This window comes from Nelumbo lutea, chromosome 3 (genome assembly GCF_056320005.1).
Source record: "Nelumbo lutea isolate HS-2025 chromosome 3, American lotus-T2T, whole genome shotgun sequence".
Classification (NCBI taxonomy): Eukaryota; Viridiplantae; Streptophyta; class Magnoliopsida; order Proteales; family Nelumbonaceae; genus Nelumbo; species Nelumbo lutea.
In genome coordinates, this window is record NC_142686.1 from 113173155 (window position 1) to 113190166 (window position 17012).

At 42.1% G+C, this 17012-nt stretch overlaps 1 protein-coding gene across 3 annotated transcripts; it reads right to left on the reverse strand.

The window, feature by feature from the left end:
- Nucleotides 1-11576: 11576 nt before the first annotated feature.
- Nucleotides 11577-15531, reverse strand: LOC148867732 (UPF0481 protein At3g47200-like). 3 transcript variants are annotated; one of them, XR_016109085.1, is made up of 5 exons: nucleotides 15261-15531; nucleotides 15045-15140; nucleotides 12950-14740; nucleotides 12102-12253; nucleotides 11577-12018 (listed from the first exon to the last, which is right to left on the reverse strand). XR_016109085.1 is itself a non-coding variant. In XM_088974831.1 (4 exons), the coding sequence occupies exon 3, from the start codon at nucleotides 14497-14499 to the stop codon at nucleotides 12973-12975; it is 1527 nt and encodes a 508-aa protein (XP_088830957.1). In that variant the 5' UTR covers nucleotides 14500-14740; nucleotides 15045-15140; nucleotides 15261-15531; the 3' UTR covers nucleotides 11700-12018; nucleotides 12950-12972. The 3 variants fall into 3 exon arrangements, 2 of the variants coding, with proteins under 2 accessions (XP_088830957.1, XP_088830956.1); XM_088974831.1 differs by lacking the exon at nucleotides 12102-12253 and having other exon boundaries at nucleotides 11700-12018; XM_088974830.1 differs by lacking the exons at nucleotides 11577-12018; nucleotides 12102-12253 and having other exon boundaries at nucleotides 12848-14740.
- Nucleotides 15532-17012: the final 1481 nt, after the last annotated feature.

A 17012-nucleotide genomic window follows, 5' to 3' on the forward strand; every position in this document is an offset into this window, starting at 1 on the left:
AAACCTGTTACAGGTTATTGAGGTTCTGAACCCTACTAGTGAGGAGGTGGCCTTAGTAGAGGTTCGATCAGAGGGTTGTGTAAGTTTTATTAATGATATAATATTTTTTTCTTTTCTGTAGAGTCCTTTATGTGACCCAAGTACATGGTAATAATTAACCTTTGGTGTTCATATGTAGTTTGTTAACCCAGGGGGCCATAGTATGGGTGAGGAACCCCTTTTTGATATAGAGGATCATGGTCATGGGTGGAGTCAGAGGGGGCAAAGGTATTATTAGCATAGCATACATGTTTTGAGTTTACAAGTTGACTTACTGCTAGTTTTGAGATTTGTTAACCAGTTTCTAACTTGATTTTTCAGGGATTTTGCAAATCCTACGTGGAATATATGGAATATCAATTTCTTTTTATGGAGGCCAACTGATACGCCTCGACAAAAAAGTAGAACGAGGCACTTTGTGATGAAATTAATAGGCTCCATTCAACGTTGAGAAATAATGGGTTAGACCCGGATGCAATACCATTGAGTGATGAGGGGCTGATAGGTTTGGCAACTTGTGTGCCAGACGATGATGATTATGGTGCAGACTTGCCTGCTGGAGTTGCATGCGGCACCACGAGGGTAGAGCAATCTCCTTAAAGGATTAGCGTTGTAGCTCCATCTTGCGAGATTGTTAATGCCTTTCCCTCCATGGCCTCTACTTCAAGGTTCAAAAAACGACTGAAACTTTATTTTTTTTACTTTATTTTTTCACATTTTGTTTTTTGGGAAGCTTTTAGCATGCTTTTTATTATTAAAAAAACTAGGAGTTTGAAACACCTGAAAATAGGCATTTCGGACTGTATCTTTTTGAAAAGATACGATACGATACACTCGATATGGGGCGTATCTTATCGATACTTTGAACCATGCTCTACTTACAAATGTAAGTTTCCCTAGGCAAGGAGAGAGCGAAAGCTAAGCAGCACAGTGGTGTCGGCTTACCTATCTCCTAGGCAGCAAGGCTAGGCAAAGTTCAAAGTATCGAAAACGCAAGGTGTATTAGAAAGACAATTTTAAGAGACGTATCATGATACGCTTTGGATATGTATGGATACAAAAGAAAATTCAAGATACACATAAATATGGTAAAAATTTGAAATAAATCTTAAAAAAATATATTACTAACTATATTTACATATTTTATATGATTGTAAATAAGTCATTTAAATGTAAAAAACTATAATTTAATGGTTTATATAAAGTGTGACATATCAGGGCACAATTAGTAACCACTGAAAAAATGATGGAATAACTAAAATGTAAAAAAAAAACTTAAAATGTAAATGCCAATTTTCAAAAACAATATAATTAATTTTAATATTTATTGGTATATAAATTGTAATAATTAATTCTAACATTTATTAATAAAAACTTGCCACTCATTAAAAAAAGTGAAAGTTTATTTAAAATTAAAAATACATATAATCATAGCAAACAAATATGTGTGGCTTATTGGCGAACTTGTGGTTGTTAAAATCATGTGACCAAGGTTCAAATCTTGCTATAGCTAAAATTTTAAGTTTTTACACTAACAAAACGAAATTAATGATAGGGGATCATTAATTATAAGAATTGATGAGAGAATATGAATTAGGCACTAAAATTCATATTTAAATTTAAATTTGCCTTGGGGTAATTGGCTAATTAATGAAGGAGAAATTAGACTTCAATAAATGACATTGATGAGAGATCCAATATTAAATATGGATTTATGATATAGATCCGAATTGTATTAGACTATTTCAGGCCCGTATTAGTCGATACGTATGAAAAGAAACATAACAAATGATTTATACACGTTTCGTGTATCGAATTCTTGTTGGAACGATACGTACCGACCGATACAGATCGATACATTGCGGTATTTTGAACCTTGAGGGTAGGTAGCGAAAGAGTTTGCCATTGTTACAGGGTCCAAAAGAGTAGTGAAGGGGAAGGTGAAGTGATAACCGTTGGTGTTGTCTCGATGTTGTCTGTAGGGTTGATTTGGTTATTGTGTGTAGGTTTGAGTTGCTTAGTAGTTTAGTGATTAGTGGAATATTTATTGCAGTCGGTGGATGCATGATCCTTGTGGACTTCTTTTAAGATGAAGGACTTGCTCTCAAAGGAGGACTTGGCAGTTGTGAAATAGTTCTTGAACAACTCTAAGAGAGGGCAAGTGCACACGATTGTATACTAGAGTGTGTCCATTTAATTTATTTGCTTCAAATTAGATTTTGTCTATATTATTATTTTTTTCTTATGTAATAAGGTTGATTAATGATTATGACAGTGAACAATTGGTATGGAGCAATGGTGTTGTATTTTTGACCCCTGCTTGTTGCCTCTCTTTAACCTGGAAGCATGGGTGTACCGTGAGGTATTGGTTTGGTTTAGGGGAGTGTTGCATGCCATATAAGGCTAATTGGCAATTTGGTTTCTGAGGCGAACCTACCCATAAAAATTCCTTTACTTTACTTGTTCTGATTTGACATGTTTGGTTGTGTGGGTCATATATGCATATGGGTTCTTGCTGATGGAAAGAACCAACAATACCATCAGGATATGTTGTGTCTTCAATGACATTGGTATGGGTTGTTAATTGTAATGTGGCTAAAATCCATATGCTAGTGATGCATTTTGTAATATATCTCAATGTTGTTTGTTTGTAATGTAGCTATATTTTTTGGACATCCGCCACGATATTCTGTATCAGTGGCTGAAGTCCAATGAAATATTGATGTGCAATAAGGTTTTCATACCATTATCCGATGGCTCACACTAGCAGTTGCTAGTGGTGGATATGTTGAACAAAAAAAATAGAAGCATACAATTCCTTAAATAGTAACTGCTACCAAGCTTATGCAAGAACCATGGTATGTATCATGAGTTGATTTTTACACTACTAATTGGGTATAACATAATGAATTGGTTAGCTCATGTGTCGGTTTTATTTCACATTATCTGGTAGCAAGCAAAATTGAGAGAAAAATTGGCACCATTTGTTCTCGGGATCACTGGTTGGCCATTTGAATTCCTAGAGTTAGTCCCTCAACAAGTTGGGTACGTGTTATATGTTCAAAGCTTAGGTGTAGGGGTACTTGTATGACGGTTATTGAGTAAAAAAGTGATGTATATTTTGTGTAGTGGTAGCGAGTGTTAGGTGTTTGTGATGAAGTACATGAATTACATTGCCTGGGTGCAGATTTTGACTTTGATATAGTGAATACACGTGAATTTTGTTTGTTAGCACATGCCTAAATGTATCCCGTTAGTACTAACATATAATACCTTTGTTGTAGGGAATGATCAATGTTATTAGGTGGCAGGTAGGGCTCAATTCATCCGGAACCATATCCCATGATTTGCACATGTTACGAGGATGATTGGAAATCATTTAATTTTTGCTTTCTCTTATTTGACCAGTGTGAGCAGATATTAACAATGTAAACTATTGTACATATCTAACAATTGAACAGACCTAACTATATAAATGTACAAATGAATGGATTAAAGTAATGTAAAATTTTTTATATTGCATGGTGAAACCTTATCTCCATAGTAGTGTTGTCCCGTTATATGTGTGGTGTGACTTGTGATCAAATTTTGCTCAACAGGTAGTGGCACAAAGCAATGTGAAATAATAATTAGGAGGGAGTGGATTTGGTGGCCACCGAATCCCTCTGCACCCGCCGGAGAGGTCTCCAGGTGATTTTGCCATTTTTGACACGTTGTCCCAGAGGGGGGCCCGGGGGTAGATGAGCGGCGATACCACCTCCACGGGGTGGGGAGAGGTCTATTGGACATCCACAAAGATGGTAGAGATGCTTCGAGTCAATGGGAAAGGCCGACAGTGGAAAACGGTGTTGTCGGTCTGGGCTGTAGGGCCGATGGGCTACTAGAAGGTGTCATGATGCTCGATGGGTGAGTGGCTTTGGTGGCTAGCAAACCCCTCTGCACCCGTTGGAGCAGCCTCTAGGTGATTCTGCCATTTCCAACACACTGTCCTGGAGGGGGGGTGGGGGCGGGGGTAGACGGGCGGCAGTACCACCTCCATGGGATGGGGAGAGGTCTCCTAAACATCCCCATAGGAGGCAGAGACACACTGAGCCAACATGGAAGGTTGATGGTGAGAAACAATGCTTTTGTAGAACCACCGTTTTCCATCGTCAGTTCGGGCCGTCGGGCTGATGGATGACCGGAAGGTGTTGGGATGCTCGGTGGGTGAGTGGCAGTAGGAGGGAGTGGGTTTGGTGGCCAACGAACTCCTCCACACTTGCCGAAGTGGCCTCCAGTTGATTCTGCCATTTCTAACATATCCCAGAGGGGGGCACGGGGGTAGACAGATGGCGGTACCACCTCCATGGGGTGGGGAATGGTTTCCTGGACATCCCCACAAGAGGCGAAGACGCACTAGGTCAACGGGGAAGGCTGACGGTGGGAAACGTGCTCTTGCAGAACCACCATTTTCCACTGTCAATTTGGGCAGTCAAGACAATGGGCGACCAGAAGGTGTCGGGATGCTCAGTGGTTGAGTGGTAGTAAGAGGGAGTGGGTTTAGTGGCCAATGAACCCCCTTTGCGCCCGCTGGAGCAGCCTTTAAGTGATTTTGCCATTTCTAACATGCTATCTTGGAGGGGGGCACGGAGGTAGACGGGTAGCGGTATCACCTCCACGAGATGGGGAGAGGTCTCCTGGATGTCTCGACAGGTGGCGGAGACACACCGAGCCAATGGCAAAGACCGAAAGTGGGAAACAATGCTTTTGAAAAACCATAGTTTCCCACCATCAATCTAGGCCATCAGGCCGATGGGCGAAAGGAAGGTGTCAAGATGCTCGGTGGGTGAGTGGCAATAGGAGGGAGTGGGTTTGGTGGCCAAACCCCTCCACACTCACAGGAGCGACCTCTAGGTGATTTTGCCATTTCTGACATGCTATCCCAAAAGGGGGGCGTGGGGGTAGACGGACGACGGTACCACCTCCATGAGGTAGGGAGAGGTCTCTTGGACGTCTCTGCCGGAGGGGGAGATGCACCGGGCCAACGAGGAAGGCCGAGAGTGGGAAACAATGCTTTTGTAGAACCACCATTTCCCACTGTCTTCCAGGCCGATAAGTGTTGGGATGTGGGGTATGTCATTTTTTATAGACTATCCATTAGGGATGACAATTTCCCCTCGTAAAACTAGGGCCCCGCCCCGCCCCACCACGAATGAGGCGGGTTTTCCCTGGCCCTAAACAAGGACGGGGAAAATAATATTTCCCTGAACCGAGTACAGGGAAGGGATGGGTGTTGTATAGAATTCCCCGAACCTGAAGGTAAATTAGTAAAATATCTCTAGGTTTAATATTGATATTTAAAATATCTCTAAGTTTTCCTTAATATTTTAAAGTCCTACGATCCCATAATTGTATTTTTGAATTACCCCTAAAGTATTATAATTCAATTCTAAAATACCCCCAAATTCCTATATCCTATGTATAAATTGTCCATAAAATAGATAATTTTTAAGTAATTGCCTTGGAGCAGGGAAAATGTGGGGTTTCCCCGTCCCTGATGGGGAATGGATGCCCCTCTCCGAACCCGCCCCACCACTGGGGATGGGGCGGATACGGGGAGGTGGTGCCTGGGCCCGAACCCGGCCTTTTGCCATTCCTACTGTCCATTGACTCTTGAACCAATAGATAAATGCATGTAGTTTCATTCGACACCCCGGTCAAACCATTAACACAAGTGCACATACAATTAGGCCATTAGGGCATGGTATTTGCTCAAACGGGGTCCACAAAAAAAAACTCTAAAAAAAGCAAAGATTAAGGAAAATTTCTGACACTCTAGGCTTTCAACTTTGTTGGACCTTCCCCTACTTAATCGGTGCCTTGCACGTGCTCCTATAGTGTCCCGTGTTACCACATTGCCCGTAAACCTTCATTCCCTCAATAAGCTGAGACTCAATTTGTTTGGTCCGGGGTCATTCCGGTGGTCATTTGGTATTCGGTGGGCGAAGTGTAGCAAATGATGAACTATTGATGTCTGCACTCATAAATGATGACATGGCTGTTGAAGGCAACTCATTGGACAACATAAAGTGTATCGACTGAGTGTATATGACCCCCTATTTTTCAACCGTGTAGTAAGGGTAAAAAATTCATACACATTCCACCCCGCTAGCGATATGGCCACACATGCATGTGCACATGGGAGGCCACTCATTTGCCACTCCATGCACTGACACATCTTTTGGTCCAATCGGACGGTATACTACCTTTCCACATTTGTGACCTTGAATTCATGAACAGATGCACAGAAAACTTGGAACAAGATGCTATTGCGAATTGTCAATGCAACTTCTCTTCGATCCTTCTCCCAACCGATGTTATGCAGTCTCGGGACTCGCAATGTTGCCTCCAAAGGAGCTCCATCAATTTCAATCGAAATGCATTCAGCATGGTCATTATAGGCTAATCATGAATGCTTGATACCCATCCATTGAACGTCTCTGCAATATTGGATGATATTTGGTCATGCTGCATTCTTGAGAACTTTGAGTTCACCCAATGATTAGGTTCAATGCCCTTTACCCAACTATCAAGTCGTTCATTCAATGTGAAAAAGCCTCCTCATTAGTGACTCATACTTGTCGGTAGATCTCGTGTACATGATTTTAAACATTATAGCCTTTATTGCATCACGCTCTTCTTCGATAAACGAAGTCGTGTCATACGATTTCAAATTTTCCATGAGGTGTCAACAACAGAAAGCATGCAGATTTGGTCAGAAAATCCGTTTGACTACATCCACTAAGCTATTACCCCTATCCGAAACAATCACAACATCTCTGTCGTCATTGATTGCTGCTTTAAAATGCCCCATAAACCAAGTGCAATCCTTAAGGCACTCTGCGGGGACAACGACAAATGATACAGGGAACATCCCATTGTTGGCATCTATCGTGGTGACGACTAGAAACTTTCCCTGATATTTTCCATTAGAGTGCACATCGTCTACAAATAAAAGTGGTTGACACCCATAGCGAAATCCATGAAGAGGTGCATGGAATGCTAAGAAGAGTCACTTGAAATTACCATCTTCATCAATGCTATAAGTGACGTACAAACATGGATTAGACTCGACAATCTTCTTATAGAACCATGGAATACGTGAGTAGGAGTCATCATCGCTACTGTTGATTAGAACCTTTGTGACCTCTTTCCCCCTCCAATCCCGTTGATACGTTAATTGCAACACGTAGTCACGTTTGATGTCCTTCACAATATTCATTGCTCTGTATGATGGGTTGTCTTGTACCTTCTCAACAATAAGATTCCTGACAAACTTATTCGATATGGGAAGACTTACAGAGGATGATGCACTTGTGGTGTGGGAGTGTAGAGGTTGGTACTTATGCACTTGGACCATTGGCCCTCCTCCCAGTGCACTCGCTCGAATTTTCCACTAAAAGTTGTCCATACAACATTGTGCATGAATGCGTGTCTTATCGTTCTTGCTATACTTAAAAGGAAAATCTATGGGCTACAGAGTATTTAGATAGGGTAGTTTGAAATGCAATCACACTTTCAAACACTTGGTTGACTCCAATTATGAGACCATGCCACATTGTTGCTACCAAGCTACCGCTGCATCAGATATACCATTTGAGCCAACACGCGTATGTATGCTCTGGTCATCATCGGAGTTGGGTTCTCCGCCATCATTCAAGCAATCCACATCCCTTGCTGGTTCATTCAATGAGACGATGATGTCTGAGGATATGTTGTATTGAATAAGTGTTTGTATGTCGCTTTGGTGTTGAAGTTTTAGGGTGTGTCTCTCCTCGCACTAGATTGTTTACTCTATCTTTGCAACGTGTGGGTCGATCCCAAAACACCCACAGATGGTCTACGCAAATGAATTTAATTTTGTGCTCTCATTTATAACAATGTCAATTGATTTGCCATTAAAGTTGCAAATGCATAAGATTGGCTTATCCACCCCAGGGTCCACATGTGTTTGTGAACGGAAAACACACCTGCAAAAAAAAAATAGATATCATTAGTCATAACTATTGATGCGAAGAGAAAATGGGGGAAGAAAACATTTCGAAGAAAGAATACAATATTGTGAGTTAGCCGAAGGATATGTAGACTGCCACCAACCTTGGTGGTGGGGGGTGGTGCTTATAAGATAACTACTTGTGATGGGGGTGGGGGTTTAAATGAGAGGGGTAGGGGATGGTTGGAGTATGGCAGTCAATGACCAATGGGCATTCTAATGTAAAGGAGATCCATTGTACGAGGTGTAACCCAATTACCATAGGGCAATCTGATGTAAAGGAGGTGCATTGCAGCGTGATGTAGGTCAATTGGTCAATACAATGACCCTTCGACATACATCACCATGGGCTGGAGGGATAGAACAGACCTAGGTACTACTTCACACATGTCTTGACTGCCCATGCACAACCAAGGGAGGCCTAGGATGGGAAAGTGGTGTAAGTCAATGAACAATGGACACTCTAACGTAAAGGAAATCGGCTGTACGAGGTGCAACCCAATGACCATGGGGCAATCTAATGTAAAGGAGGTGTACTGCAACGTGATGTAGTTCAATTGATTAGTACAATGATCCTTTAACAGACATCACCATGGGCTAGAGGGATAGACCAAACCTATGTATTGTTTCACACATGTCTTGGCCACCCATGTACAAGGACCAAGGAAGGCCTAGGATGGGAGAGTGGAATGGCGATCAATGACCAATGGGCATTCTAATGTAAAGGAGATTAGCTGTAGGAGGTGTAACCCAACGACCATGGGGAAATCTAATGTAAAGGAGGTGCGCTGCAGCGTGATGCAGGTCAAGTGGTCAGTACGATGACCCTTCGACAGACATCACAATGGAATTAACATTTGAATATCACTCTAATATATTGCATTACAATGATCTATGGGCCTTGCTATGGGGCAGATAATGCATTTGGTTAACACACTTCACATTCTAACTAAATTCTGCTCTATTTTTTTCAGGTCCACGATGGAGCACAATGATGTAACTACTAATTATTCCATAGAGGGAGTTGCTTAACTTAATCTTCCATGAATTGAATGCACAAGATAAAGAGTGGATTGTGAGCATCGGGAATGGCCTCTACCAAACAACTGTGGCCTTCAACGCACATGAAAATGAGGTATCATTTACTGGCGAACTCCTTCCATCGCCAGGAGCTAGCATACAAACAATGACTGTTATAGGAATCCACCACATCAGAAAAGTCCACCGCGTCCTTGTGGTGAATGTCACACACCTAGAATACCACCACATTCGTAGGCAAAGTTAGAACCTATAGAGAGACATGGACGCTTTGATGCAAGAGAATTTGGCTTTGAGACAACAAAATTTGGAACTTGGACGCGAGGTCACACAGATGAAGGCGCGGGCCAAAACCAGTGTATCGAGCAACAATCTGTAACATGAGTGTAACGTCCCCATGGTCGCCATTGGTGCATTTGGTACCGCAAATGGACTAATCATATCTATTGGCCATATATTTTGATCAATATTTGTATCATCCCTTCCACCCCCATCCCCACCCAACTTAAACACTATCCCAACAACATGAAAGCACCCCCACTAGGGATTTTAGGAACCTTCCCTTTCCTTTATGCTAGTATAACATGTATGTGGAAATTTTAATGGAAATAGACATGTACTGCTTTTACATGTGCCTACACTTTAAACTTGCCAATTGGATTCCCTTAGGCTTATTTATATGTATACGTGCCAAAATTATAGTATAGGCTTCACATCACACTTGACAATTAAATTTACTTCACTTTATGAGGTGGTATCGCACTCTCCTATTGTCACTCACCCACTAAGCATCTCGACACCTTTTAGTCACTCATTAGCCCGATGGTGGGAAACGGTGCAAAAGCAACTGTCGACCTTCCCCGTTGGCCCGAGGCATCTTTGCCTCCTATGGGGACGTCCAGGAGACCTCTCCTCACCCCGTAAAGGTGGTACCGCCGCCCGTTTACCCTTGCGTCCCCCTTCGAGATAGCGTGTCGAAAATGGTAGAATCACCCGGACACTGCTCTGCTGGGTGCGGAGGGGTTCACTGGCCACCAAACCCACACCCTCCTACTACCACTCACCCACCAAGCATTCTGACACCTTTCGATTGCCCATCGGCCCAAACTAACGATGGGAAATGATGGTTCTATAAAAGCACTATTTCCCACCGTCGACCTTTCCCATTGGCCTAGTATATCTCCACCTCCTGTGGGGACTTCCAGGAGACCTCTCCCCACCCCATGGAGGTGGTACCACCACCTGTCTACCCCCGCGTCCCCTTTGGGACAGTGCGTTGGAAATGGCAGAATCACACAAATGCCGCTCCATTGGGTGCAGAGGGGTTCGATGGCCACCAAACCCACATCCTACTACTATCACTCGCCCACCAAGCATCCCGACACCTTCTGGTTGCCCATTGGCCTGATGGCCTAGGCTGACGGTGGGAAATAGTGGTTTTGCAAAAGCACCCTTTCCCACTGTCAGCCTTCCCCGTTGGCCCGATGCATCTCTACCTCCTATGGGGACGTCTAGGAGACCTCTCCCCACCCCGTGGAGGTGGTACTGCTGCCCGTCTACCCCCACACACCCCTCCAAGATAGTGTGTTGAAAATGGCAGAATCACCTGGGTGCCGCTCCACCGAGTGTAAAGGGGTTCGTTGGCCACCAAATCCACACCCTCATACTGCCACTCACCATCAAGCATCCCGACACCTTTCGGTCGCCCATTAGCATGATGACCGGGACTGACAGTGGGAAATGGTGGTTCTGTAAAAGCATCATTTCTCACTGTCAGCCTTTCCCGTTGGCTTGGTGCATTTCTACCTCCAATGGGAACGTCTTGGAGACATATCCCCACCTCGTGGAGGTGGTACCGCTGCCCGTCTACCCCCGCACCCCCTCTGGGACAGCATGTTGGAAATGGCTAAATCACCCAAAGGCCGCTCCACCAAGTGCGGAGGGGTTCGTTGGCTACGAAACTCACATCCTCCTATTGCTACTCACCCACCAAGCATCTCGACACCTTTCGGTCGCCCATCAACCCGATGGCTCAGCTCGACAATGGGAAATTGTGGTTCTACAAAAGCATAGTTTCCCATCGTGAGCCTTCCCCGTCAGTCCGATGTGTCTCTGCATCCTGTGGGGACGTATAGGAGACCTCTCCCTACCTCGTGGAGGTGGTACCGTTGTTCGTCTGCATAGGCTCATCGATTGACCGCTCCGACATGTGTGGAGGGGTGCAATGGCCACCATACCCACACCCTCATACTGCTGCTGACCTACCAAGCATCCTCACACCTTCCGATCGCCCCTTGGCCTAATGGCCTAGACCATTGGTGGGAAACGATGGTCTGCCTCCTCCGTGAGCCTACAAAAACACCATTTCCCACTGTCAGCCTTCTCCGTGAGCCTAGGTCTCTACCTCCTGCAGGAACGTCATTCGATGGATATACAAATATTTCTTAGTGAACAAAATAAATCATGTAAGCAATTATATTTATATATTTATATTTAAAAGTCCAACATAACTACAACAAAAACACCAAAATGGTTCGCTAACATGAAAACAAAAAGGGGGGGGGGGAGTCTTCTAACACAATAGTAAAAATGTTGAACCAACATATTCACCACTTATGGTAAATTATTCAAAAAGATCAGTGTTAGGAGAATAATAACAAAAAGAACAAAAACAAGTCACTTAATTGTAGTCATACTTTCAACAACTAACTCATGGGTTGATTTCATGGACTCAATCTGCCTTATGCAAACATCAACTACTCTCTCCACATTTCTAAGGTGTTCCACAATACCACCATGACTATTTGCCGATGTAACCTCATTTGACGAACCTCGAGGAATCGCCCACTCAAAAAATTTGCAACCACCAATAGAATCGCTTTTAGTGTTGGGCTATCCAACACTTGTTCCTACACGTGCAACACATGTGACTTGCAATGTACATGCCTTATATCAATGCTAACAAACAATATCGTCTCACTGAAAATATTACCTCAGATTTTAATCAACAACTATAAAACTTCTGTGGGTTATTCCGAATTGTTGAAATTCGAATGATGCATTTTTGTTTGTAATAGCAGTACTTAGTATCATACTACAAACTACTAGGATATTGATTCCCAATACACCATTGGCTATTCATACCTACAAATGTTCAATAACCCACGGTAATGACATTCATATCTTAATCAACATTAAACAATTCATTTTCATTAGCATTGAACTAAGCAACATTAAAAAAATCATTTACAGAGATACTTACGACACTCAACCAAGGAAAAAATCAAGTAATAAAGTAAATTGCCTGTGGTCGATTAGTGCCAACAAATAGGGATTCCGATCTCAAGTGCACTGCAAATTATCAAGATTGGATGAGGGGATTGAACGGTATATCACCGACACTGATTGAGGAACGATGCATAAGAGTACAACAAGCTTGGCCAACAGAATGCTAAAGCACTAGACTTAATGGGAAACATAGGGGGCATCCAACTGAGTGAACCGGAAACACAGGGCCTCCAAGTCAGTTGAACGTAGGGGGCCCGAGAATCCTTCCAACAGTCGCTAAACCCAGCTTCGAGTTCAACGGCCAAATTATTTTTCGAAGAGAACTCTTTTCTGGGGTTCAGGGGTATAACGGGTAAAATAATAAAATTTTTATGCTGACGTGTGGGGAGGGGCAGGCGGGGGTTTCGGATTTTGTACCATGCCATTTGAGATTTCATTTCTGAGGGGAGCTGATCGAAGAAAGGATGTTTAGAGTGCACTAATGATTTGAACTGCAGACCTACAACGATTCAAAATTTAAAACAACTCCACCTGTATAACATCCATTCCCACCCGTGAATCAAAAAAAGTTTCAGTCATCCAAACAGAGGAGCATAGTAAGCAAGTATCCCATACACTGTCTGTGTTAGCGTCAGCCCAATAAGAAAGATAGCCGCAAGAAGGGAGATGATGGCCCAAGGACTGTTAAAGTAGTCATGCTTCAGGCTGGCTCTCCACGCATGCCATTTATGCTCGAAATATCTGTTCAGATCGAAGGATACGCCGGAGAGATAACAGTCGTTGATGTCAAAGGCAACTTCCCTACAGAGTCTGTTCAAGAGATCGGCCACCTCCTCTTCGTTCCCAAGCCCATGGTCGATGATTCCTCGGTAACGGAGATACCCAACGTCCTGAGGAGAATTAACCAGTCCATCCATGAAATTCACGTAGGATGTCACATGGTTGCTGCAGTGGGGGTAGCATTGCTCGAAAGCCATCAGATTCAGAAATATCGACTTGGTCGAGTCGTGAATCACCAATGGCGGAATGTAAAGAATGCCTTTCTTGAATTTAATATCCATGAATTTCGTCGACTCGTTCTTCCTGAACTTCACTCCCGCGTCCCTCAGCATTGTGACGCAGTGGGTCATTAGTTGGGGCTTGTGCTTATTACGCCGTCTGATGCTGGACGGAATTCGCTGGAAGCTATGCTTGGAAGAGGAGGGAAGCAGGCATTGACGGACAACGTGGAGAAGATGGAGCCCTGGGTCGTTGCCGTTCTTGAGCTCATGCTGTTGATTCCGGCATCCCGGGATGACCGAGTCGAAAAATTCCAGGGCGAGTTGGCTCACTGATTCGGTGGTTTCATTTGGGTCACAGGTGAGAGCGAACAAGCGGTCGAGCACGAAGAGGGGAAGCTGGTTCTCCAGCATCAACAGGTCGCGTTGGATGCACGGCACGACTCCTCGCGAAGTGAATACAGGGTCTCCCCAGGAGTACCCACAGTGTATGATTCCTTTCACAGAAGCATTCAGCAGTTCCAGGATGAAGCAGGCGTCGAGCAGCATCATCTCCACGAATTCTCGACTGTCCATGTTGTCGATGGGTTTCGAGTAGCACTGCCGAGCCTTCTCTTCTAGCCCCACCATGGCCTCCAGGTAGAGCTCCACTGGATGTGATGTGCGCTCGAGGACGTGACGGAGGAGCCTCCATTTTTGCTTCTCCATCTCCTGGAGACGTGCTTTGCCATGGTGATAAGGACCTATGGAGACGATTTGTGGAACGTAGGCCTTCTGGTTCATCTCTCGGAGGTTTCTGGGCACTCTGAAGATGCTGCGGTGGAGCGACGACTGCCCTCCTTCGCCTGCAGATGCCGGGACTTGATCAAGCCTCTCTTTGATTGTGATTATCCAATCCTGTGCTGTGTTTTGGGAATTGGGGTTTGCCTCTTTCTGTTTGTCTTCCAATCCTCTCTCATTCTCGTCTTCTTGAACGGAACGGGAAGAGCCTGCTTGCTCACGTCGGCTCTGAGCGGCTACCTTTCTCCTCCGAGGTGATGCAACCAGGACAAAGCCTCCGACGCTTAACTTTCTCGTCCGGACTTTCAGCTCAGGGATTGTCATCTCGAATCAGGCACCGATGGAGAAGAAATGGGAATGAACGAAGAGGGAGAGAGATCATTCCATGAAGTCAAGAAGAGCAGATCGGTTCAGAATCGAAGGGATTTTCCTTTGAATCCACCCCATAAGCTGCCACGTCAAAAGTGGATTATGGGTTACCGACTGCACCACAATCCCCAGAAACGATTCCCAACGGACTGTTCTTCCTCTTCCCAAAACATACTCCCTCTAATGCTCTGAAAATCTAATAATATTCAACACAGAAAGGAAAAAAAAGAACAAATTAATTTATGAAACCACAGCGGAAAATTACAAATAAATGTCAGTCGTCAGTGTCCTCCTCCTGTGGGTGTGTGGGAGGTGGTTTGGAAATGTTCATGTCAACTACAAGACCAGAAATTGAAAAATAAAAAATAATTGTAAGGATCAAAAGAGAACAGAAAACGGCGAACTTCGCTCTGGTTTTAGAATTTAGAGCGCCAAGACAAAAGAAAGCATCCGGCGTCAATGCTGAACAATTCAAGAAACAAACCCGAAGTCAGACTGACCCGAAAAATACGAAACATCCAAACGATCGATCATCCCATTTCGCCTCTCATCACCAATCTTCTCCTTTCTTCTACACCCTTCAGAGTTAGAATCACCTGTATGTAAAGATCAAAAGTTATACAATCGTCCTTACAACTTATGTGAACTTAATTAAAGGATCTAATAAGTAGAAATTAGGAGAAAAACGAAAGTGGAAAGCGGGTGTCAGATCGAACCATATCAATCCGAGGCTCCGAGAAGAATTTGTGAACTCATGAGTTGTTGCAGAGAATTCAATCCAGAAGGAGTCATGTTCCTCACAGATTATCGATGATGAAAATGAGGTTTTGATCAATGGGAAAGAACAAGCAAGGGCCAGTGGTTAAAGATGTAACAGCTTATAATTGTTTGGTGAAAAAGTGATACTTTCAGACGGGGTATAGGTATAGGTATGTGGCGGGCTAAGAGGGGCCAAAAATGCAATATGCGCTTTTTCAATAAGCACTTGTAAGAAAGTCATAATTTTGGCCTTTTGGGCTTTTTCAAAACGGACTTATTCTCTTGAAAAAGCACTTGTTTATTAAAATAATCACGTATCTAAAATCTATGCTGCGGAAAAGATATATGATATGGAAAGAAGCTTTGATCAATCAAAACCCACTACAATCATAAAGATATATGATTGATCAAAGAAGCTTTGATCAATCAAAACCCACCCATGAATTTTGATAAATAACACCTAATTCGCTACTACTTTTATGATTGTAGTTGATTGGTCATATGCTTTTTTGATATCATATCTTTTCAATATCATGGTTGAACCCATATTATTATTAAAAGTGTGAATAAGAGTATGAAACTTTTGTTTGACTAAAATACCCCAATTTTTTAATATAATTCCTCTAATTGTAAGGACAAAAATATAATTTGAATAACCATTTTTCTCCTTATTCAAATCCCCCACATTAAGTTTTATATTTAAGGTTTTAACTCTCATTATTAACATTCATTGAATACTATATATTCTTAATAAGAATACTCTTATTTTTGAATTTGGTCCCTCTAATTGTGATGGCATAGAATGTAATTTTAATTATTACATTTCTCCTGTTCAATTCCATCTCATTAAGTCTCATATCCATATATAAGGTATTAACTCCCATTCTTTCATTGAATACTATATTAATTTACTATATTAAAGAAAAATAAGTATGACAAAGAATAATTATTTTTATTGATGATAGAAATAAAATACAAATTTAAAACCAACCAAAAAATGGAGTTGTTTTTCTCTTTGGTGGCGAGTCAACAATTCAACATTTTGGGTCAAATGTATCAACCCTTGATGTCATAATTAAATAATAATAAAAATAAAAATAAATGAATTTGTAAAAAATATTTGGGCACATCTCTAATATCATATATTCATCATGTTAAAGAAAAATAACTATGACATAAGAATAATTTTTATAGACAAAAATGTAGAAAATTTTAAAATCATATTTATATATTATCATAATCAACATTGTCAAAAATTGCCACATGAAAAGCACGTGCCCACTTACTAGTTTTACCAAAATCCACAAATGTATTTTTTTTAATTCGTGTAAATCCAACTTCCAATAAATGCTTAAAAATAAAGCACTCCAAACATAAATGGACTCACACCGTTCAAACTTGTTTTACTCGACATTTCACATGTTCAAGCTCAACTGGGCTCAAATTGGACAATGAACCAGGCATACTCAGAAATAAATTTATATTATATTTAAAAGTAAATTTGATTTGGATTTAAGATTCATAAGTACAAGTTTCAAACAAGTTGTTTTGTATTCATTTTGTTCACTTGAACTCTAAATTTCCCAAAAAAGAATTCATTTTGTTCATGATATGCAATATCAAAATTATTTTTAATTAATCATTTAATCTTATTAATAATATATAATATTTTGACTATTTTGAGATTAATTTATTAATGCTATTCAATA